Source organism: Paramormyrops kingsleyae, chromosome 17 (genome assembly GCF_048594095.1).
Source record: "Paramormyrops kingsleyae isolate MSU_618 chromosome 17, PKINGS_0.4, whole genome shotgun sequence".
Lineage (NCBI taxonomy): Eukaryota > Metazoa > Chordata > Actinopteri > Osteoglossiformes > Mormyridae > Paramormyrops > Paramormyrops kingsleyae.
This window is the reverse complement of record NC_132813.1, coordinates 22036193-22061434: the sequence shown is the minus strand read 5'-3', so window position 1 is coordinate 22061434 and position 25242 is coordinate 22036193. Positions and strand designations below refer to the sequence as shown.

Genomic DNA, 25242 nt, shown 5'->3' with positions numbered 1-25242 from the left:
ACAGATAAAAAAAATATCTTCAAATAAATGGTAACACTTTACATTAACTGCACCTTCATAATGCTTTTATATTGCATATTCCCTTTCACCTAGCCAAGTGACTGACCTATTCTTGTGCATTTTGAGGTGCCTGATGAAGTTGGACGTAGTTGAGCCGGCATCATTTATCCTAACGTCACACACTTTGCAAGTGGCCTTTCGCTTGTTAGCTGTCTGTGTGAAGGCTTTATAACCAAATGCAATAACAAACTGCACAGCTGCTACACCCATATTCTGGTGGTGCTTTTCTACTAAATTTTGACTATACGAGTGAGGCATGCCAGCTGAGACCAAGCTTGGGAAACAAGTACCCACAATCTCACAGCGAGAGAGAGAGAATAACTATCGGCTCAGTTGTGATTACGTGACACTAGGCAGACAAAGCGTATACATAATACTCGTATTGCAGGACCTCGCTCGTTTATCAAGTTAAAATTTATTACAAATTTTTGCTCGTCTTGCAAAACACTCGCAAACCAAATTACTCGCAATCTGAGGTTTGACTGTAAATATATATGGCACGGTACATTAACAGGCAACTCCGGAAAGAAACTTAACTCGCATTAACATAACACGATTGCGCATTAATGATTAGATCTCCGGTTTACTCTAAATTAACAATGTTTAAGTTCTATTATAAAATACAAATCAGGATTTAACATATTACTTATTATTAGTTACTATACTCATTAAGTCAGTCACGCACAGCAACGAATAAACGGTGTAACAGACATTCACGCAATTACATGCTCTCCATTACTCCAGCAGGTACGTATGCATTACTGACACGTATTATGTACGCTGCCATGATCGTCCAGTCGGCTACCGATTGTGTCTTTAGGGCTTTTGTACAACATTGGAAAAACTGAAATGAATTAAAAAAATTATTCCATGAAATGAACATTGTTCACGAGTCACAACACCCAAGTCACAAGTCTTTGTTTGTGCGACTTAAGTGCGACTCGAGTCTCTGACTGGAATCCCCATCTCTGCTGCAGACCCCCTGCAAATAGGACAAGTGGATTCAGAAAATGGATAGAGTGAGGAGGAGGAAGGTGAATAATAATTAGTCATTAAAAGACATTTGTCTTCTACTGCATGGAAAAATTTTCAATACCATAGAGACAACATTGAGTAAAAGCAAGTGATTTGTTGATACTGTGTTGTGTCTATTGGCACAACTCACAGCAACACCACTAACCTTTCTGACAGACTGCATTGGCAGATAGATTCAATTGCCAGACTATCTCAATTTAATTCCCCATTTTGAGCAAACTCTGGATGCTATAAAGGATACAGACAAAGACATCAGTACAACTATCTGCTTGGGGGTGGGGGGGTCACAGTCCATTGCAGTTTTGTTACAGCAGGGAAACATTTTGTTTTGAAATTGTTTTTTTAGTAAAACTGCAAACATAATGTATTGTCTGAATAAGAAAACCTAAGAGATGCTCATTTGCACAGTAAAAAATATGTTAAAAATTCGAAAATAATATTGCATTGTAACAACTAGAGATGTGCCGATTCGATATTCTGTATCGGTATCGGTCCGATCCTAGCCTAAATTACTGGATCGGAAATCAGGAAGGGATAAAAAATTTAATTTGATTCATTAAAAATTACTGCAAAACTTTTAATTACTATAAAAAAAAGCCAAGACTGCTGAATGTGAGTTAGAGCTGGGTGATATGGCCTAATAATAAAATCTCTGATTTTTTTCACAATAAATCCGATTTTTGATTTTAATCGATTTTCCCCTCCCCTACTCAAAATCAAACTACAGATGACAAATAAATGGTTCAAAACAAGTTTTAGCTTTATTTTGTTTTTTTACTTTACAGTTACAGTGCAATCTGACAAGCCAAAAAAGATGCTTGTAAGTGAGATGGCAAACCACACCATTGTAAACACTTTTAGAAACTTGTAAAAACTTGTTAGCATGTTAATGATTCCCGGCTTTTCCACAGTATGTATGGGCACCATGTCTTTTGCAACATACATCGCGGCAGCGTTTGTTATCGCCTTCCATCGTGCCCCATTCTAATCATATGGCACACAGTTCGAAAACGTGTCGGGGACGGTTGCTTGCTTAACTTTGGATGTTGTGCTGGTGCTGCGGCTATTTTCATTTCGCTGGGAGCTGCACTTCTCCCACTCCGCTGTGTGCCGCTGCTTTAGGTGCTGGAATAAATTTGTCGTGCTGCTTCCTTTGGTTGCAACAGTTTTTAAACAGACTTTGCAACGAGGACTTGTTTGGTCTGTGTCCAACGGCGCAAAACCGAACCATTGCCATGTTGTTTGTGAATCCGCTACAGTGTTTGGGTGTGCCGCACTAATTTACCTGTGAAGAATGGTGTGTCGCATTAGTTCCGCTTTTGGCGCTCGCATGTAAAATAAGTAATAAAATTGATTTTCATAAAAACACATCGTCCTGAACTGTAAATTCGAATTAATCAATAAAATTGATTTATCGCCCACCTCTAATGTGGAGTTATGCAATACAAGTGTTTCACGGGGTGGTAGCAGAGTTGGAACCTTTAACACAACTAATTTGATTAAACACCTGCAGAAATATCATGGAAAAGAGTACACGGAATTTATTAATTCCATGAGCGCCAAGAAGAAAATGGTGTCTCATCAACAAACGCTGTATGAAACAATTCAGATAAATGACAAACTCCCTCCAGAAAGCAACAAAGCAAAGCTTGACATCAGATATTTGAAGCTCAGACCTGTGTCCATTGTCCTTGCTAGGTCTAACAGCACAGTGGATAGACTCAAGTTTTAAGTTGCAAAAAGCAGTTTTGCATGCTAAGCTTACAGTTTCGTAAGCAGCTTTTGCATAAAATTGCACTTTATTTCATTATGAATGTTTCTTTAGATACTAAGCTTTTATGTCATTTGCTTTATTTTTGTATACAGTTGCATTTGTCTTCAAGATTTTTTGGATGGTGCTGATTCGTCAAATGCTGCTAAAACTGAGGACGTTTAAATAAAAAAGCAGTGTTACTAAACTACGTTCTCTGTGCAAAGTTTCTTATATCACAGTTATGATTTTTGTATTTGTGTTAAGGTATACAAAATGGAAATTTTTTTAAAAGCATTTTTTTGGTTTTCTATTTAATAAAAGACTCAGATATGGTATCGGATTTGTATCGTATTGGCAGATATCCAGATTTACAATATTGGTATCGGACATAAAAAAGTGGTATCGTGCCATGTGTATTAACAACCATAATGAACTAAATCCAGTGTTCTATTCTACCAAGTATGGTTGGTACTAGAGGTGCACCGATCCCAGTTTTTCAGTGCTGATACAATCCCAATACCTGGATATAGGGTACTGGCCGATACGAGTACCAATTTGATACCAAAACTCTTTTTAAACTAGTAAAGACAAATGAAATCAAATGTATGCCAAATAAAGGCTTTGTTAATTAGACTACTAGAAACATACATGACATACTGTTCCACCTTGTTTGTTCATCTTGTTTTAAGCATTTTTGTATCATTTGCAGTTCAATTTCAATATCTGCCAAGCAAGTATACATAATTGGCAAATGCTAAAAATGCCCCACATTTTTCCCCCCACTGCCAATAGCGTCACTTACACTTTGTTGCAATAGCACTCTTTCGTGTATAACAAGCTGTAGTGAGTGCACAAAACAACCCAAGTTAGTGACTCCCAAATCATGCATTGCTTTTTTCATCCATTGCTCATGTTGTCTCGCACAATTCCATGCACTCTGTGTAGTGGGATTTTCCGCTAAACACTACTTCCACCTTTCAAAACTTTGTTTTTACAAAGATTGCAAATCGCTATGCTACTAGTTACTTCAAGCAAAAAATACTTCCATATTGCAGACATGTTTGTTAGTCGCACTTGCTATCATCTGATGTACTTACACTCCTCCTAATGCAAAAGGTATGCATATGAAGTCAGAGTAGGTGCAAATCACTGCGCTCACACCCACTGGGTGGCAAAAAAACTGAGTGGCAGGGTCAGCATTCAGCTTGAATGCTGCAAAAACACCTCTAAAATGGGAAAGAGCTTATGTGCAATTGGTTGTACAAATCGATTTCACAAGAAATAGGAGCTGTCATCTTACAGACTGCCGAAATGGATGGATTTTAAGCATTGCCTAATTAGCACCTTAAATGCCACCGACAGACTAAGTGCATTGCTCTGGCCGTAAACACACTCAGATGAGTGTCTTCTCGAATGAAGTAGCATGTTGGATGTGGTTCCATCAACATATAGGAAAAAAAGATGCAATTTATGTTTTGTTTCTTTTATCCCCACTGTACTAAAAATGTACCAAACTGTGATTTCAAAACCAAGGTACGTAACAAACTGTGCTTTTTGTGTACTATTAAACCCCTAGTATTCATTCATTTCATTGTGCATTCTGAACTGAAACCGGTGTAACTGGATGGCAGAAAATGCCCTTGTCTTTAGTTTGAATGTAGACCTGAACTGCTTCTAAGAAAACCCTATTAAAATCATAATACATATCAAATCAGCAGACAAATATTGATATAACAAAATTTTTTAAAGGGCACTGCAGTCAATGACGAAGGAAAGTGTTTGATATTGGTCCAACACAACTTATTAAGGTTATTTATTTTATTTTTTTTGGGAGGGATGAATGTAACCAGTTAAATATTGCAGGGTACATTTCTCCCCCATCCTCCCTGGTTTTAACACCTAAAATGAAACCTAGTAGTACTCTGTATCCTAGAAATGAAGCATTATAAAATGCACACTAAATACTTTGAAAATGTCAACCTTTGCAACAAGTGTGTACTTAGCATACAGCCGCTTTTTGGAACCTTAAACCAAATCAATATGAGACGTGCTTTGAAAACATTCACTGAAAACGGGAAAGTACAATTAAGACAAAATGCATTTCTGGCATGTTAAATATTAGCTAAGAAATACATCTTGAGGAATATCTGTGTAGCTGTGTGATACCAAACGTACCAACATCTGTGTAGTTGTGTGATACATAACTTGCAAATGTATTCTTTCCTTTCTGATCTGAGTCATCCCAGATAACAATGAACTGGCAGAGTAGAGCCTCAACCTATTTAAAGAGGCTGGTCTTTTACGTAGGCTGGCAGAGATGTGGGACAGGACAGAGACTAAAGCCCTTCTGGTCTGCCTGCACTGCTGACTCAGACTGCTGCAGGGAACTCAAACTAGTGTACTGTATTGCAAAGGAAACATTTTATTATAGTCATTTTATTGTAGAAAGAAGAAAAACATGACAACCATTCATTTTTAAGGCATTTTTATTTTCCTGCAAGATACCGATCACTGTCTATGAACTTGTTGGTAGTGGTAGTAATAAATAATAATAATAATAATAATAATAATAATAATGACACTTTTACCTGCCCCATCTTGCTCTCCACGGCACACAGACACATATGTAGGTGACAGCAAGCTTGGCAGTGAAGGGCAGCCGCCTGCAGCGGCACCCATTGAGCTGGGGGTTAAGGGCCTTGCTCAGAGGCACTGCCCCCATAGGTAGGACTTATTAAATGCCCACCATGATAAATATTAAATGAAGACACTCCTCTAACATAATGGTCTCCAATATAATTATTGGAAATCTCCCTATGGAGAGATACCGACATCTAATGGGAGGGATTTGTTTGCTCAAACAGTCTCACATCTTCACATTCCTGCCACGGGCGACAGCTGAGGCAATCCTGCCACACACTGAGCAATTCAAACTAATACAGCCCATTCAAGTGCATGCTGTGAGGAACCTACAAGAAACCGTAATAGTCTTACATTAAACTACCACACTGTGCAGAAGGAAAGACCACACAATTCACTTTATCTCCACAATTTGCACATCAGTTCTCAGGCCTTCTGGCAAATACTGGTCAAAGGGAGATCAGAGGGTTTGACACTGCAATTTTCATACACAGTAAATAGCAGCATTCACATTCAAGGTATTCTGAAAATTAAGTGTAACATAAGATCCATATCTGTCTTTCTTCTAACCAGTCACAATAAAAAAACAGCCAAATTAGCACGGGCATCTCATTGCAGGCCTTTGTATGCTCACCGTTATCATACTTGTGCTACAACAGAGGAGGAAGGCCCACCGGTGTTGCAGCTCAACAGAAAGGAGCCAAGCCTGTAATTAAGGTGTTAGTACTGGTGCTTGTATAGGACCATCTCTGGTGGGCTTTGTACGTAAGAGGTGTGGATAGGAAATATTCTACTGCCAATATAAAATGTTCATCCATCAAAAAAAAGCTACATCTTTACTGCCATACGTTTTATGAGTAAAGAAGTCCATCTCATTTTACAGTTACAACATGCAACAAAAAAAAAAAATAGGACAAACTGCACCATGTGCTTGATATTATCCAGCTGATCTGCTTCTCAAAGCCACAAATGTTGCCAGAATTCAAGAGTAAATGAACACATAAATAGATTTGAAAAACAAAGGTTTTCAGTAGAACAACAAAGGGTTTATTTTTCATAAAGTAAAGACGAAAGTGGTTTATAATATCAGTCCACTTATTGTCAGTACACAAGCATTCACCCTAAAAACTCTCCAAACTTCAAGGTCTGCTTAACTTCTACAAGAAAGCATTAATTTATCAATTCTTGGTTATTCGAGACACACTCAAGGTGATTATGTCTAACAATAAACAAATCATCAATGCCCAACCTGAGACTGTTCAGAGAAATAATGTTAGAAAAACTACTCTGACAAAAGTAAAATCATTTCACAGAGAATAATTAACCCTGATTAACAACTTGCTGTCTAACAGGAAATTGATATCAATGGGCCATTGTGAATGTCACAAGGCCAGTCTCCTCAGCTGTGATGTCATTATGAATTAAAACATTATGAATAAAAACAGCACAACTGTATTCTAGTTGTTTTACGCAACTGTTCAATACAGTACAGTACTGACTGATCAAACAAATGATATTAGAGGTGCACTGATCTGATATTCGGATCGGTATCAACACAACTATTTGATGGATCAGTTATCAGCCATATGTGACTGATCCACGTCCAATACTTACTTATTTCGTTTTCAGCAGTCTGTAAAAAGATACCTCCTATTTCTTGTTAAACTGATTCGTACAACCAACCGCATGACAGCTTTTTCCCATTTTAGATGTGTTTTTTGTGACATTCAAGCTGAACGGTAATGCTGCCACTCAGTGGGTGACATCACAGGCATACCATACCCTTTTCAGTAGGAGGAGAGTAAGAACATCAGACAAGAGGGTGACTATCTGGAAGAATTTTACGCTTTTAACAACAACTCGTAGCAGTGATTTGCAGTCTTTGGAAAAAAAAAAATTCAGGTGGAATTAGCGTTTACTGGAAAATCCCGCTAAACAAAGGGCACGCAATTGTGCGAGACAACACGAGTGATATGAAAAAAGCAATGAATGATTTGGGAATCGCTAGCTTGGGCAGTTTTGCATTCGGTACAGCTTGTGATACACAAGGCGCTGCTATTGCAACAAAGTGTAATTGACGCTGTTGCCAGAGGTAGAAAAACTGTGGTGCATTTTAAGCATTCGCATTTATTATTAATTATTAATTATATTCTTTTGGAAAATATTCAAACTGAACTGCAAATCCCTCAAAAACACTTAAAACAAGATGTACAAATGAGGTGAAACAGTATGTTATGTATGTTTCTAGTAGCCTAATTAAAGATTTTTTGCCATACATTTTTTAATTCGTATTTACTAGTATAAATAAAGTATAAATATTGATTTATTATATTGAAATATTAAAGTATAAAGAGCTATTGTATCGGAATCTGTATCAATATTGGCAGTTGTGTATTGGAATGAAAAATGTGGATCGGCCCATCCCTACATTATATGGAAGCAAATAAGGAAAAATGGAGTTAGTGACACTATTACTGACACACTCATGGTAAATAGCTTAACATCTGTTCTGCCTGTTAGAATTACTGATGATTTCCTACACAACATTCAGGCCTGAAAGGCCTACTGCAAACATTCCAAGTGGAGCAAATTCTGCATGTAGCAGCATAACAATTTTACTGTGATTTACTGAATTATTTCCCATTCCCAATAAAGCATGTGAAAAATGGCAAATGCTTTGTCATAAATCAGAACAAAAGATCTCACAATCGGAAACATCACCCAAAGTTGTACGAATCAAAAGAATTATTCATCCTTTCCAAATGCTTTAGCAATATTTCAGCCGTTTGAGAACAAGACCATCTTTAAGAACCATCATACATTTTTTAGCAGTAAGCTGCAACCCAATGCGTTTATTCAGCACACTCTATTCTAAACTTCATGTTTTATGATGGATGCTGTCTAAATATATAATTCTGTAAAGTGGAAAGGGAAAATTTTGACAATCACCACATCCTTCTTCCTAGTTAAATATCAAAGCTAGATAGAGGACAGATGAGGCAGTTTGTGTTTACATGGGTTATCATTACCATGTTAAATATATTCAGTTGGGAAAATCTTTTATTTCATTTACAAGGGCTGAAAATTATATACGCCTGTGACATTTTAAAATACAGTCCAAAGCTTTCAAATCTTCAGTTCTTTAAAAATCAAAATCTAAATGGTCCAATGAAAACTATTTATGACTGAATGACTCCCAAGTTGAATATTTCAGTAAATGGGCTTTCCTCTATAAAGGACTAAGTTGCAATGGCTAGTGGACTTTCACTGTTGACTTAGTGATCAATCTTCACATGTTCATCCAAGTGCCCCTTTCATATAAAAAACAAAGGACTGCTGTTAAAGGAATAAAGTTGGTTTTATCAGATAGTTACAGGTCACTGATCAAAGCAACAAGGCCATTTTATACAAGTGGGATATTTCAGACAAAAATGAGGTGGATGAAATATTAGCAGGATGAAAGATAAATTAAATCAAATCTTAAAATCACTGTTTAAACAAAGGGTTACTTAACTGAGGGAGGTAGGCACATAAAATAATAAACTTACATTAAGCACTGATAATACTGAAAATAATATGCATCATAATACATACTGGTTTCCAAAAAACTGCAATTATTTTGACGATAGCTCAAAATCCAAACGATTTAAAACAATAAGGGAATGTTGCCAAACATCAGAAAGCTCTCAATACTAGTGTCATATTCTACTGTACTGTCATTTGATTTAATCAAAAATGGTAGTTATGTCATGGCAAGTCCTATAAGGGATTTATAAGCACTGCATGTGGCCTGCAGAGATTTTGCCACTTTGCGTTATATGCTGCTTATACTTCATAGGACATAACATCTTTATACTGACATTGCCTGTTTTGATGTATTTATTACTATGTATTAATATTTTGAAGGCATGTTCATAATCACTATCAGTTAACTACAAACTTCTTTACTGCCCAGTAACAGATTTTCAGCACAAATCTGAAAAAACTAGTCTTACTAAAATTTATAATACTTCAATAAATGGTTAAATGCTGATTTAATAATTACGTTGTCTTACCGGACACCAATTTAAACAAAGCCATGTGAAGGTGCATTAAATTCCAAGACAAAACTAGTGAAAAAGTGATGACAAGTAGATGTCAAATCAAATAACAACTTCAACAATCAATTGTTTATGCAACCAAAATACAAATACAAAAATATGTTTTCAATATGATAATTTGATTGAAATATAATAGCCTGATTTCACAGGAAAAAAAAAATTGCCTCCTATTTAGTTACTTAGCAGTTGTATAAGAGGGGGAAAATGTTTTAGGTCAAGTCTGTATTACAAGACCTATTTTCACCCATAACAGTTTTGCCATCTTCAGTTCTTCTAAACCGTAACCTGCCAACAGGAAAACTTGCAATTTAATGTCTTTAGAGCTCTTTTCTCATAATTATGACATAAGTTTCATTTTTTTCTTTCATGAATGTAATGCACTTCAGTAGAAAACAAACAAAGAAAAAGTACTGGGAAAAGAACATTTAAAAAATTCTGCTCACCAGAGACCTGTGCTATGTTCAATAATGTCTATTTGGCATCATTTTATTGTTTCTGTGACAGTGACCCCTATGTTCATGGAGAGGAACTGCATCCCTGGGTCAGTATACGATAGTTGTAGGAGGAAAAGAGACTGCCACCTAGTGTTCATGGAAACTTCATGGATTTTAAACTTGCTGAAGCTCTGTTGAATAACTTGCCTTTACACAGTTCCACCAAAAGGTCACTAAGGTTATACAAGTGTTGTTGAGCTGCCTTCCGTACAGCGGAGCTCATTAACATCTAGCATGCTCCATGCTACTTGTAAATAGCCCTTGTCTGCATTATTGTAAGTAGCTGTGCTGTGTACCCAGTTGTTGCGTGCACCCTTATTTGTAGACAGCACACACTATCTGGGTAGACGAACATTGGTCTCATTTAATCTATTAATTATTTTCCCAACCCTCTGAATTATTTGATTATTTTGGTTATTATTTTATCCACCAAAGTAGGTTTGGCAAACGGAATTGAAAAGACATTGAATTTTTCCACTGAAAAGAAAAATGGAACAGCACCAGAAGAATTGACTGTCTGAATCTAAATCTGTTTGGATTTTGGAATATTTCATGTTATTCTAAGACTAGGTGACTGTTACGGGCTTGCCCGTTATTTTCTTTCCTTCTTTTCCTCGATACCTGTTCCTCTCCTGTCCTGTAGGGGGCGATATGACATCTGGAGGCGTGGTGGAAGGAAGTCCAGAGAGAGATGATAAAGGTTTTCTTTTAGGGACCCGGTGGTGTTGTTACGTGTTGTAGATAGCAGCGTAATAAGTGGGGGCTCGTCCGGGATCCTTTTGTGTTCGGCAGTGCCTTTTGGCTTTTGGCATCTGTGGATTTTTGACTAAGTGGGATTTTGCATCTGGTTGTCAGCCTTGTAGTATCGTGTGCGACCTCGTCTGACGATGGCATTCTCTTTGGAGGCATTTGTACTTCAGCCATCTCTGGAGGCTGTGCACTCATGTAAAAAGGCCGAGTTGGAAATGGTGGCTGAGTTTTATAATGTGGACTTCCTTCGTAGTGCACGGAAGGTTGATATTCGGAGCCTGATTGTGGAGAAATTAGTTGGGGAAGGTATATTGCCTGCTGTACCTGAGAGGAGTGAGCCAGGCATTGCATATGGGAGGGCGGAAGCTTCTCCGTTGGCGGAGTCCCTAGGGATTGCTCCTGGTCAAGGCATAGATCCTGTGTCTTCTCCCAAGGCTGAGCCTGTGCCACTCGATCACATAGCTGCAATAAAGCTCAAAGAGTTGGAGCTGGCGATTGAACGCCAGAAATATGATACGCAGCTATTGCGTTATCGCACTGTGGCGGCAGAGACTGCTGTCCGAGGGCAGACACCCCACACTGCTCCCAATCCAGTCTTCGACGTAAGTAAACATGTTTCATTAGTGCCACCATTCAGAGAATCAGAGGTTGACTCCTACTTTACTGCATTCGAACGTGTAGCTGCAACCCTACACTGGCCAAAGGACATGTGGTCCTTGCTTTTGCAAAGCAAGTTAGTTGGGAAGGCACAAGAGGTTTGTTCTTCTTTAAGTATACAACAGAGTTTGGATTATGAGGTGGTAAAAACAGCGGTGCTTCGTGCATATGAGCTTGTGCCTGAGGCATATCGGCAGAAGTTTCGTTCACACAGAAAATCTGCCCATCAGACATATGTAGAATTTGCCCGTGAAAAGGCAGTGTTATTTGATAAGTGGTGTAGTGCTTCTAAGGTGGCTACTATGGAGCAGCTAAAAGAGCTCATCTTGTTAGAGGATTTTAAGGACTGCCTACCAGAGCTAATTGTGGTGCATCTGAATGAGCAAAAAGCGGCCTCCTTATCTGATGCAGCGGTGCTGACTGATGAGTTCGTGCTGACGCATAAAACAGTTTTTAAGTCTGTGTCGAGTGGCCGGTCTGTTTTTGTTGCACATGGTCGTGACCAAACTCCCAGGGGACATATACCAGCTAAAGCATTTGTCCCGTCAGTTAAACGGGACCAGAGAGAAGTTGGTGCTTCTCAACCTGGCCTCCCTTTTGGTGTTCGGGGGAGGCGATTGTGTTTCTATTGTCAAAAGCCAGACCATCTAATTGCCGACTGTAAGGCTTGGAATAAGCTATCACTGCCTAAGCCTGTTGGTAGTGTGGATGTTGAAGGTTATAAGACTGATGTTGAGGAGACATTCAAGCCATTTATTGCAGATGGGTTTTTATCGGTTTCTGAAGCTGAGGTACCTGTTGCTGTTAGGATACTGCGGGACACTGGGGCAGCCCAGTCATTTGTGTTGGACAAAGTTCTTGACTTCACTGATAAGTCCTTTTGTGGTTCACATGTGGTTGTGCGAGGTATTGGTTTGAATCTATTAAGGGTGCCCTTGCATCAGGCCTTTCTTACTTCATCTTTGTTTTCTGGGTTCACTCGGTTGGGAGTTCTGAGTGAGTTCCCTGTCAAGGGTGTTGACATAATTTTGGGAAACGATGTGGCTGGTGGGAAAGTGTTTCCCCTGCCAGAGGTTATTACAATCCCGGTTAGGGCTAATGATGGTCTAACAAGGGAGTACCCCTCTGTTTTCCCCACTTGTGTGTTGACCCGTGCTCAAGCAAGGAAGTATGGTGATGATCTGGAGTTGTCCAGTGTATTCGATGCAACTGAAAAAAATGCTTTGGATCGTGGGAACAGGCCAGTTGTGGACTCACAAGGTTCTAAGGGACAGGTGAAGACTACTGTCCAGGAGCTGTTTACAGGATCTTTGGCATTGCCTGTTCGGAGAGAGGAATTCTGTAAGGCCCAAAGAGAGGACCAAACCATCTTGCGCCTCTTCTCATCAGTGGTGGAACAGGACAAATTAGATGAGTGTCCATGTGGATATTATGTGCTTGATGGTTTGCTGTGTAGGAAGTGGACCCCTCTCCGTGGTGTTGTTGGTGAAAGTGTTCACCAGATTGTTGTACCTGCTGTTTCTAGGCGCTATGTGTTGGAACTGGCGCATGATCATGTGATGTCAGGTCATTTAGGTATTAACAAGACCTACCAGCGCATCCTTCATCATTTCTTTTGGCCTGGGCTGAAGGCTGATGTGGTTAATTATTGTAAGACATGTCATGCATGTCAAGTGGTGGGAAAACCTAACCAGGTCATCCCTAAGGCTCCTCTCCATCCCATACCTGTTGTGGGAGAGCCATTAGATCGTTTGCTGATTGATTGTGTGGGACCTCTCCCGAAAACGAAATCTGGAAAGCAATACATACTTACAATAATGTGCATGATTACAAGATTTCCTGAGGCGGTTCCGTTGCGGACAATCACTGCCAAGTCTGTTTCCAGAGCTATACTGCAGTTTTGCTCTATGTTTGGGTTACCAAAGATCATTCAGTCCGACCAAGGTTCTAATTTTACATCAAAATTGTTCGCTCAGATACTACAAACCTTAAAGATTGAGCATGTGACATCTTCTGCGTTTCACCCACAGTCACAAGGGGCTCTGGAGAGATTCCATCAGACTCTAAAAACCCGGCTACGGATTTTTTGTCTGGAGTGTGGACGTGAGTGGGATGAGGGGTTGCCTCTGCTTATGTTTGCAATGCGCGAAATGGTGCAGGAATCAACTGGTTTTAGCCCAGCAGAGCTGGTATTTGGGCACTCTGTGCGGGGCCCATTAAAGCTTTTTAAAGACCAGTTGTTGGCGGAAAAGCCAGTTCAGATGGATGTTCTTTCTTATGTGGAGAAATTTCGGGACAGGTTACAGGCTGCATGTGAGGCTGCTAACCAGGCTCTTTTGTCCTCTCAAAAGAGGATGAAGAGACGGTATGATCAGCGTGCTGTTGTTCGTGAATTTCATCCAGGTGACCAAGTATTGGTGTTGTTACCCTCCTCTGGTTCCTCTCTTCACACAAGGTTCTCCGGTCCTTATTTGGTTAGAACTAGGATTAGCCCTACAAATTATGTGATCTCCACTCCTGATAGGAAACGAAAAACCAGAACATGCCATGTTAACATGTTGAAATTATATTCTACTCGTACTGCTGCTGTGATGTCAGAGACTGCCCAGCCTGTCCTTGCTATGTCAATGTTGCACAGTGATACTGAGGATCACAGAGATGTGCCTTGTGAGGTCTCTGTTTTAACTGCCAGAATGAAAAATACTGAGATGCTGGACAACCTAGACCAGTTGTTGGCTCATTTATCAGCAGAACAGTGTGAGGATGTGAGAAACTTAGTGAATAGTTTCCCTGATCTATTTACTGATGTGCCACGTCAGACCACAGTTCTTAAACATGATATTGTTGTGTCCATTACATCTCCAGTTAAACAGAATTTTTACCGTGTGAATCCACATAAGCGTCAGATCATGTCCATAGAAGTGGATTATCTGTTAGAAAATGGATTGGCTGTGCAGAGCCAGAGCCCTTGGAGCTCCCCTTGTTTACTGGTGCCTAAACCCGACGGCACTTTCCGTTTCTGTACTGATTACAGAAAGGTCAATTCTGTGACCGTTCCTGATTCTTATCCTTTACCTCGTATGGAGGATTGTGTAGATCGTGTGGGGTCAGCTAAGTTTGTGACCAAGCTGGATCTTTTGAAGGGATACTGGCAAGTTCCACTAACTGAAACTGCCTCTAATGTTTCTGCTTTTGTTACACCTGATGCTTTCCTCCAGTACACAGTTATGGCATTTGGGCTCAGGAATGCCCCGGCAACATTCCAGCGGCTCATGAATTTGGTGCTGGGCCCAGTGACAGACTGTTCTGCCTATCTTGATGATGTGGTAGTGTATTCCAGGTCTTGGTCAGACCATATAGCAACTCTCCAGCAGGTATTCCAACGGCTTGATGTGGCCTGTTTAACGCTCAACCTGGCAAAGTGTGAGTTTGCTAAAGCTACAGTAACCTACTTGGGGAAAGAGGTAGGTCAAGGAAAAGTTCGCACCTTAGCTGATAAAGTGTGTGCGATTACGAGTTATCCAAAACCTCGTACAAAACGCGAACTGAGAAGGTTTCTTGGGATGGTTGGATACTATCGGCCGTTTTGTAGGAATTTTGCCTCTGTTGTGTTGCCCTTGACTGACTTGCTGAAAAAGGACACTGTGTTTGCATGGTCGGGACTCTGCCAGGAGGCCTTTGACAACGTGAAGTCCTTGCTCTGCAGTGAACCTGTATTGGCAGCTCCTGATTTTACCTGCCCTTTTAAATTGGACATTGATGCCTCTCACACAGGCGCTGGTGCTGTGTTAATGCAGGAGGATGAGTCAAGTGTGGACCATCCTATTTGTTTTTACTCCAAGAAGTTCAATAAGCACCAATTGAACTATAGTACCATTGAAAAGGAGGCTCTAGCGTTGGTTCTAGCCCTTAAGCATTTTGATGTGTACTTAAGCTCTCATGTTGGACCCATATTAGTACATACTGACCATAACCCTTTAGTTTTATCCACAGAATGAGTAATAAAAACCAACGTTTGATGCGCTGGGCGCTGTTTCTGCAACCATTTAACTTGTCAATTGTGCACAAAAAGGGGACTGAGAATCTTGTTGCTGATGCCCTATCACGGGTATATGGACAGTAAACTGCGAGCAGTTCCGTTTTTGGTGGGGAGGTGTTACGGGCTTGCCCGTTATTTTCTTTCCTTCTTTTCCTCGATACCTGTTCCTCTCCTGTCCTGTAGGGGGCGATATGACATCTGGAGGCGTGGTGGAAGGAAGTCCAGAGAGAGATGATAAAGGTCAGAAGAAGAAGACCGAGGAGAGAGGATTGTGCTTGTTTTCTCTGTTGTGCTTTGGTACATTATGCCTATTGTGTTGTGAGGGTTTTCCCCAGCGTTGGCCTGTGACACTGTGCACATATTTGTGTTGTATTGTACTTTGTTAGTTTTTGCCCATCATTGTTGGAAGGGGGTAAGCGCCATCTCATTTGTACTTCTCCTTTGTTCTTGTTTTTGTGTAGTTAGGGAGATAGGGCAGATGCATGTCTTTTCTTTTCTTTTCTTTCTTTTGGTTAGTATAGAGTGTGTGTTGGGGTGGAGACATTTTGGGATTATGTTTGTTATTTTGGCCTGGCTTACCCCTGGAGTTATGGTTTGACTTTTATTTCCTATATGTGTAGGTTTATGTTAGCGGGAGAAACACAATAAATTGCACAGCACTGGTGGACATGGACTGTAGTGATTTGGTTTTCTTTTAGGGACCCGGTGGTGTTGTTACGTGTTGTAGATAGCAGCGTAATAGTGACCAAAAGTTACAAAAGGGGAAAAAGTAAATAACTGTTTGTATTCATTTTATAGTTAAATAAATGATGGCTGTATTATCTGAGTAATATAAAAAAGTGTTTTGGCTTTTTTATTCCTCTACTCCTCCTTGAAAAGAACTTAGGCTATGGGCTTGGCCGCATATTGTTCCGTAGTGTCCTACGAAAGCCCTACGTGCTGTGTATGTCTTCATATTGTAATTTCAGTGGAAGTTCGCAGGTTTATATCACCAAACTGTATTTCGTGTTATCTACATTGTCTTCACAAATCAGTAAACTAACTTTACCTGAAAATGCTGAATGCTAAGAAGGAAATTTTTAGACAGTACAATTTACTGTACCGACTAGATTAGCCACTGAAACTAGTTGTCTTTTACAAATTGGAGAGTAGCAGAGATTGACATTGGGGGGGGGAAATATGAAGCGCTTTGTTAGAAAAGAAAGTGAATGTTTCATTTTGTGCACATATTCCTGTAAAGAAATTTTAGTTGGGAAAAAAGTGAAGCACAAGGGCAACGCAAACCAACACTAATTATGTGACAGGTGGTCTGATATAATTATATGTAGGATCAGAGAAACTGGGACGATGTGACCGAATGAGCAGAATTGGTAAATTTGTTTTTAAAGTCATGCAAAGCATAAAAAACTAAACAATTCCTCTAATTAACAAAGGTGTCCCAATATTTTTGTCCAAATAGTGTATATTAATCTCAACAAATGAAAATATGAGTGTTCTGTATCCTGTATGAATGTTTAGAAATGTGTGTATTAATAAATGTGCTTTTATATTTTACTACTTTTGTTGGTGTTTCAGTTATATCAGGCTTTGAAGTCCATAACTGATTTTTCATAGTTTCAACATTAAATCACTTAGGAATCAATCGCAACTAAATATTGTTTCAGCACACAATACTGCAATATTAGATCAACGATTGATTCATTGGCACAAAATACAATTGAATCAATGCTGAATCCTGGTTGGACATGGTCAGGTTTTCAACCTTGAATAGATGGCCTTTACAACGAGCAAGGTCAATTTTGAACAATGTTGAAGATAAATGTTGTTTCAATGATTTTGTCTGATTGTTTATTCAGTGTTCTTTCAATGGTACTTTGCTATCTGGGGCATGATCCATCCCTGATCCTTGTGTGTCTCTTTGTAATTGGTAACTTCTCACTATGTGTGCAACCGGCTGTTTGTAAAAGGACCTCCCCTTGTTTCCCCGTAAAGTGTGTTTTTGCGGTGCTGGAGTGTTTTACAGCAAAAGTCTCATTTCTTGTCCTTGGCTTTGAAACTGGGCTCTGATGGGTTTTGCAATATTAGTCTCTATGCTGCACAGTTGGTTTGACATCATGAGGTCACATGGTTTGAGAGCATAATAGCGTTACCTACAAGTATATTTGCCATTTTTAATTCTAAAGAAATGTACAAGAGGATTTTTTTTTTTAAATCCTAGTGATACATGAACATAACTCTGTCACACAGCTGGTTTGACATCATCCACTGAACTGAAATGGTTGAAGCGCGTAATAGGTTTGTATTTTGAATGTCAAATGAATGTTGAATATTAAACTAACTTTATCCCGGTGAAACAACGGACTTGAGCAAGCAGAAGTGTTTCTGGTTATGCTGGACAAGTTCTGCACAGATTTCCGCAGAAAATAATACCCCTTTAACCAAATCGTGCCGTCTGGGAAACAGATATGCCAGTAACTCGCGATATATCACAGTTAAATATTAAAATAACGGAGCTGACTTTTGTTCATGCATGCATGGTTAGTAAAATGTAGCGCGTACGATAGTTAAGACAACAAATTACAGAGGCTTTTCCTCATAATTATAATCATCGTTAATCAAAATCAAGATTAGTGCAGTATCGTGGCAGTCTGCATTTTTACGATACATATATACTCTTAGACAAAATAGTGTGATCATTATACCAGTGCGCACACATACACATGCGAGTATATATATATACACACACACACATACACACACACATATATCCCTTGCACATTGCCCTCAAACATTCTTACCGTATCTGCCGGATTGGTAGTTGTCATATTTCTGTGTTGTTCTTTGGTGAGTGACCTTTTCCGTAGATAACTGCCAGAGTTAATTCCTTTTTGCCGTATGAGATCCCTGCTTACTGCGTGCCGCTGAATACCCAAATGATGCACTTTCATAAATTGTGTCTTTAAAAACTATATGGTTGCAGTTACAGCTTCAGTGGTCTGCTGACTAGGGAAGTCCGAAGAAAAAAAGACAAAAATTTCTGTTTCAAATTATTCAACTTTTTGCTCATAACCGGTAAAGTGCCGGTTGCACATTAATTGGAATTTTGCAAGATACTGGATTCTCTCCTCCCGCCCCCAACATGAAAAAAGGAAAAAAAAGAAAACCCTTAAATAATGCGCTTACGCCATATGGAAAAAGAAAAACAAGGATCAGAAAATGTGCATTGAAATTTCTACTTCCTGAAAGAAGTCTTTCACAACAAACATCCGTGCAATTACCTTTGGTGGTCCACACATCTATCTGTCAATCCCTTAAGCAATATTTCATAATCTATTTTAAGATTCCGCTTTCCACCTACTCTGTCACCCTCTCCTAAACAAAGATGGCGGTAGGTAACAGGGGGAAACCTTAAAGGGGAAATGTAGTTCAAAAATCTCATTTGTGCATGTAAATCCACACCCCTGTTTGGAACTGAAAAGTTGGGGTTAACCTGAAAGTCCACGGCTATACTACTTTTCTTATGCAAATAGCCTACCGTGCCTTAACAAAATTATAGCGAAGGGAATTAACTTTAATGCTCAAAATTAAACGTGGTTTTATATATAAAACCACAAAACAGTAATGTACCTTTTACCCTTAGAAGTACAAGGTGATTGACACCTTTGCTTGGCTTTGAGCATGCCCGTGTTTTTATTTTATTTTATAATTTATGTTGGGAAATTAAACCACTCTGGTTCATTTCACTGGCTGAAATAATCACCACTTTATTATCCACATACATGTGAATAAGTATTACTGTGGCGTGTCCGAGTGTAATTTTAATAAAGGAGACGACAGCTCTTTATAAAATCAAAGTTTCTCTCTTTATTGACAGCGGCTACTGGTCTAGTTCTGTTGATACTGTTGAGTTTTTGATTTGGCTAACATGTCCCCTTCATTGGGTATCAAGAATGGCTCTAGTAAGTTTCTCTGTTCTTCTCTTGTATTACTGTCTATTGAAAGACCATCAGGTGTGAATTAAGTATTACAATTAGGAGTCACAGCATTCCGGCAAAACACATTTATTGGCTTTCACCTTTCTAGTTGATTTATCATGTAGTTCTAGAACTTGTACAGGTTGGTGAGTGTGCAGGGATTATGGATTAGATGGGCAGAGCAGATGACGAGGCTGTCTGTGGAAAACAATATGGGAGGTGGTAGTCTTTGTGTACCTTTATCCTGACCTCCACCAGCTTGCACAGGGTTTGTTCATGGCACCGCCTACATTGACCTTGAGCCAACGCCCTTTTGAATCCTGATAAAATATGATGCAGTCTGCTTCTTTGGGCATCACAATAAGAGCCCTTCTCTTTAATGCCATACTACTGGGACAGGTTGTCAGGGCTTGGGAGGGTAAAATATGATCATATGTGGAAACTTAACTGTGGTGCCTCCACAGGTTGGCCCATACCATTACTCTATCAGATGTGCCTTCCCAGGTTGTGGTTCACATCTGCTTTCTCTAAGACCTAATGGAGCTGCTTAAACATCATTACTGTCATTGGTTAATTCCAAAATCTATTGCACTTTTTCTCCCCAGGTTTTGAATGGGTTGATTCTTTCTCCATCTACAAAAAAATAATGTCATGTTCCATCTTCCTGGGACTTTACTCTCCTCTAGCCTGCCTTCTGTTTTATGAGAGCTGTAATTCACTTCCTTATGTGCTCAGCCTAAGAGCTTAACTCTTGCTACTGGTATTGCTGGTCTTCCTGGTGACCATCCACAACGATGCATTCAGGACCACCATAGTACTCAACCAGGTTCTGTATCCTTCTTGTTGAACCTGCTGCTACATCATTTGGCTGCTCCTGCCACACTTCATCCTGCCTTGATCGATTAAAATAAAATGGGGTAACACTTTACAAGGGAACAAATCATATACTTAAGTAATGCGTAACTAATGATGATTAATGCATGAATAAATGAAAGGAATCGAAGTTCTGTTGCTAATCATGAACTAAGGATGAATAGAAGAATATTGGAATCCAGTCAATGTGGCAGCATATCAATTAATGCAGGTAGCAGCTGCTGTGAATTAACATTCCATAACTAATGAACGAGATATAAATCCACAGTGACTTCATCATTAGTTCATGGTGAGTGACAGGAATTCATGATATATCTTGTATTAATTCATGCATCAAATCCTCACTAGTTAAGCATGACTAAAGTATGGTGTCCCAGTGCTGCAGTGTGACCACTGTCTCTAAGTCGTCAATTGACCTGACAATTTCCTTGCATGTCCCTTAGTCTTTTAATTACAATACATTGGCTTTCATGGTTAAGGATATCTTTCACTCCGCTCAGTGACATTTTTCCACAAGGTATTGTGGTCTTTAAGTGGGGAGTGTAACAGTTGCCTTATTGAGTGAGAAGAGAGGAATCTGCTTCTCATTCCATTGTTACCATAAATACTGTTTAACATGACTATTGACCTTGAATGCACATAATAAAACAACAATTTCCTGCAGGCAGAAATCAAATCACACTGGGATAACTTACAAACTCTGAAACTACACTTATTCATTTATTGCACATTCCATTATATGATAATTTGCGCAATCTTTCCCAACCAATTAGGTGGCTGACTGAATTTCTTTATGTATGTCCTAAGATCCGTATCTTGAAATGTCATTTAGACCTACACTATATTTTTATATGTCTCTATGTTTATGTTGTATGTATTCCTCATTTGCTCTATGACAAACATTTTCCATAACATAACAGCAAGAACTGCAACAAATATACTAATACAGTGGTACCTCAGTTCTCTAACTCATTAGAACTCAAATTTCTTAAAAGTCGAACCAACCAGTTTGAAAAAAAAAAGACTTAGAACTCAATCTGAATCTCAGAGGTCGAACCGTGAACGCCGACCTAAGATAACTTGTAAATCTCAGCGGAAACAAAGGGTAACCACCCATATAATGCCTTTGAGAACTGCAAATATCCATCAATAAATTTTTGAGTTATTGTCTTAACAAGTAAAGCGTCTGAAACAAAGCCCCACAGATAACAAAGGAAGGAAGAACAAACTAACTTACTTGATCCCGAAGGAAATTACACCTAGCCCTACTGATTACTCCTGCTATCTCTTGATACAGGAAGGAGATTATCGTCTTCAGCAAGTTGTCCCTAGTCCAGTGGTCCCCAGGTGTTCTGCATTTGTCTCATTTCCTCCTCTAGTCCCATGTCAGGTGGATCTGTTTGCCGTCCCTACTAATAAAATCTCACAAAAAAACTCAACAGGGATTACTGCCCCTACTAAGTGCCCTATGTGTGCAACTGGGCACCATGCTGACATCTGCTGGTATGATTGTGAGTTTGGTATTTTTGAGTATTTTCCTACAAAACACCTTCACATGCAGCTTATTCAGATACGTGTTGTATTAAAAATGATGATCTCCATTAAAAATAGTCCATAATTAAGATCCCACATTCAAATTTTCTTCTATCCTTTGGGTGTGATAAGGGTTAGGGATAGGTATTTGGTGGTGCAGTGTAATTTGGGCAATTCAGAGATGATTTAACATGAAGTATATTAATTAAAAGCCTGCGTATGTTATGTCATCAGAATGATTCAAACAAGAAAAGAGAACATTTGAATGAAATGCATCAAAATGCCATAAATCAGAGAAAATCTTTATATTATTTATTCAGATATTTTAACTACTAATTCTGACTATGAAGAGCACGTTCTTTCTTACTTGTCACAAAAAAGGTCCACCATATCTGTCACGATCCGCTCCGTTCGATCCCGATGTGTGCCACGCCCACCTCGTTACCTCGTGTTCAGCCCTGATTGTGATCACCTGAGTCCTGTTATGTCTAGCTTGTCTTTTGTATTTAGTCCTCGTCTGAGTCAGTCTTCCCCAGATCCGTCATTGTATTGTCCGTAGATGTCCGTGCCTGTCTGTCCGTCAGCCAATAAACCCCCTTCTACCCGTAAGTTTGGCTCAGCTCGCCTGCTTCCTGGTTTGCCTACTTGCCTAAACGTGACAATATCACTGAATTGCCAGAAGATTAGTAAATAAATTAGCAAATTTATCATGCCTGATAGGGTGTACCATTAATTTCTGGACTCCTCTTTACATAAGTTTAAAGTAGGCTGGTTCACTTCACAAGTAAACCCTTTTTGGTCAATAGCATTGGAGAAAACTATGGCTACTGCTTTAGTAAAATCCTGAAGGCTCTCCTCATTCATTTGGCTTGAACAGTTAATTTAATATAATGAATTGCAGATTGCAATTATTTTTCTGCCTCATTTGGCAGCATATGTTGATATATGACTCCCTTGCCTAGATCATTCTATAATATTTTGGAAGATGCTCTAGCTGATCCTACAATCCAGCTAACATCAGTTCATATAACAGTTCATTTAAGCTTGTGGGAATTTTACTTATACAAAACAGACTGAAGGTAGAACAAAAAATGATTGGTTCAGAGAGATAAGCAATCATATTGTAGAGGAGCTGGGTCCAAACAACTAGAGGAGGTGGGATCAATACATCTCATTCATTGGTCCCGCCTCCTGTAGTTCTGTGGACCCTGATCCACAATCTCTCTGAACCAATCATTTTCCTTCTGTGCTAGTAGACATCTGATTTAAAACGATACTTGATAATCTTATTCCCATATCTCATATGAAGAGTTACGAAGCCATGACTGAACACAAATATCCTTTGTTCTCCAAAATATAAAAAAGTGGGGGAAAAAAATGTAATAGCCATAATCTACATAGGATGGTACTACACTGACCCAACCACTTTCTCGACGAAATGCTTTGCTTCTTTTTATATCTTCATGGAGACACTTGATAGCTGTACATCAGGATTGAGGGATGTACAGTAATACCTTTATGATGCTGAAGTCTACATAAAGAATTCTTCCAATTGTAGAATGTCTTTCTATATGAAGTTCTGTTTTTTGACACATTCCTTCATTTCTTTCATCTGCTTGGCATTATATAGCTTGTTATTTTGAATGACAGACTCCTAGGAGAAAATACTTTTCAAGAAGACAAGAGATGGCTACAGCTTGTACCACCCTGACTGAAAATGCAGGACCATTTTTGACAGTATCTGATCTATTTTTATTTCAGGCTCACTCATTAACTGCTACACAGATTCTCCCTTGAACTGCTTCATTACGGTCATTGGCCACATCATCTCCAGCATGTGGACCATTCTCTATAAGCTCACTACTAATACATGACCACCACTTTCAGTCAAGAATAATACACCTCACTGCACTTTTGTATTTCTTTAGAAACTAAAACCAATTTAAAAGTCCCCTGTCTCTGCCGTGGCTTGCTGAAGCTACACTCTGTTCCTCCTCTTCTTAATGTAAGCATCACAATAAATGCACCAAAGTATTGCTGCAAGCAGCAATTTTGTTTTGGCCCATGTGCAATATGAAGTACAAGGAAGCACGTCAAAGGTTGGAATTGCAAGTTCAGCAAACCAGCTGATAAGCTTGAATATATTTAAGCTTGAGAATTACATTTGCTGATGTGCATTAGAGAGGTTATAAACCCTGCTGGCATGACCTTGCAAAACATGTAATGTGTCATGAAATTCACTGGAAAACCGCTATCTAAGTATATGAAGAAAACAGCCCAAATAAATCACAAACACACACGTTCAACTTAGGGGATCTCCTACAAATCAACAAGCTTTAACTTTAAAGCATAACTTTAAATAGGCTCCATATATTAAACTGGGTGCATTTGCTCTGCAAACTATAGGAATTCAGATCGGTGCATCATTGACTCTTAAACTATGCAAGAGCTGAAGATCATGGGAAAAATAATGGCAAGTAAGTACTTGTTCATACGTCATGTAAATTAAGTACTCAGGTGTTTTGTGGATAATCAGAAGATGTTTGTACTCTTTCAGGGGGGTGAAATATTTTTAGGATCTGTGAATTTTCTCAGAAACTGTCAGACCTCAAAGAGGGGTAAAAAGTATTCCTTTGAAGTCCATAATTGTTATATATGCTATATATAATATATTATATATCAATTTGTTATACAGTGCCACCAGGTGACATTACAGTATATTGATTAGAAATACTTCAGTTGAGCCCTACTACCTTTTTTGTATGTTCCGATGGCTACATCAAAATGTCAAGTTAACAAAAGAGCTAATGGTGTCATGCCCCGATCGTCCGCTCCTCTCGTGTGCCACGCCCCCTCGTTAACCTCATGTGGATTCCCAGTGTTTTACGGCTGTTTCTGATTGTTGTCATTAGTTCATTGTATTTAGTCCGCGTTTCCGTTTGTTTCCCCAGTCCGGTCATTGATGTTGTATTGTCAATGTATCTTTGCCTGCCTTTCGTGCAATTAAACCCCATGTTCCCCTATTCCTGGAATTCCTTTGCTTGCTTCCCTCCTGTGATGTGACAAATGGTACCTGACACTGTGTGAGGCCACAATATTAGGCACCAAGCTTCAGGTAGTTCTTGCACGCTAGTCAGAATTAAGAAAAGCCTTAAATATACAGTACTGTGCAAAAGTCTTAGGCAGTCAAAAAATGTGTAAAGCTCAGAAAAGAAACAATGTAACAGTAGAATATATGCAATTTAGCATGTACATAATAAAACAAGAAATTCTTCAGTTCTCAAAAAAGTTACTGATATCATGTTGGATGAGTAGATCTGTTCTTTCCTCTCCT

General features: G+C 39.1%; 1 protein-coding gene and 1 long non-coding RNA gene across 4 annotated transcripts in view; one reads left to right on the top strand and one right to left on the bottom strand.

Moving 5' to 3' along the window:
• The window catches only part of LOC111851277 (ubiquitin-like protein 3), a 39782-nt gene extending 20876 nt beyond the window's left edge, over positions 1-18906 (bottom strand). Inside the window, exons 1-2 of one of the 3 annotated variants that reach the window (XM_023826032.2) lie at positions 18807-18906; positions 18327-18531 (exon numbers count right to left, since the gene is read on the bottom strand). In XM_023826032.2, the coding sequence (XP_023681800.1) occupies positions 18327-18476 (150 nt within the window). In that variant the 5' untranslated portion in view covers positions 18477-18531; positions 18807-18906. Of the gene's footprint in view, positions 1-18326 lie in introns of all 3 variants that reach the window. The other 2 variants (XM_023826031.2, XM_023826034.2) reach the window with 2 other exon arrangements.
• LOC140579268 (uncharacterized) lies at positions 10681-16201 on the top strand. Its single transcript, XR_011983361.1, has 2 exons — positions 10681-10782; positions 15712-16201. It is a non-coding gene; the product is annotated as an uncharacterized lncRNA (long non-coding RNA).
• Positions 18907-25242: the final 6336 nt, after the last annotated feature.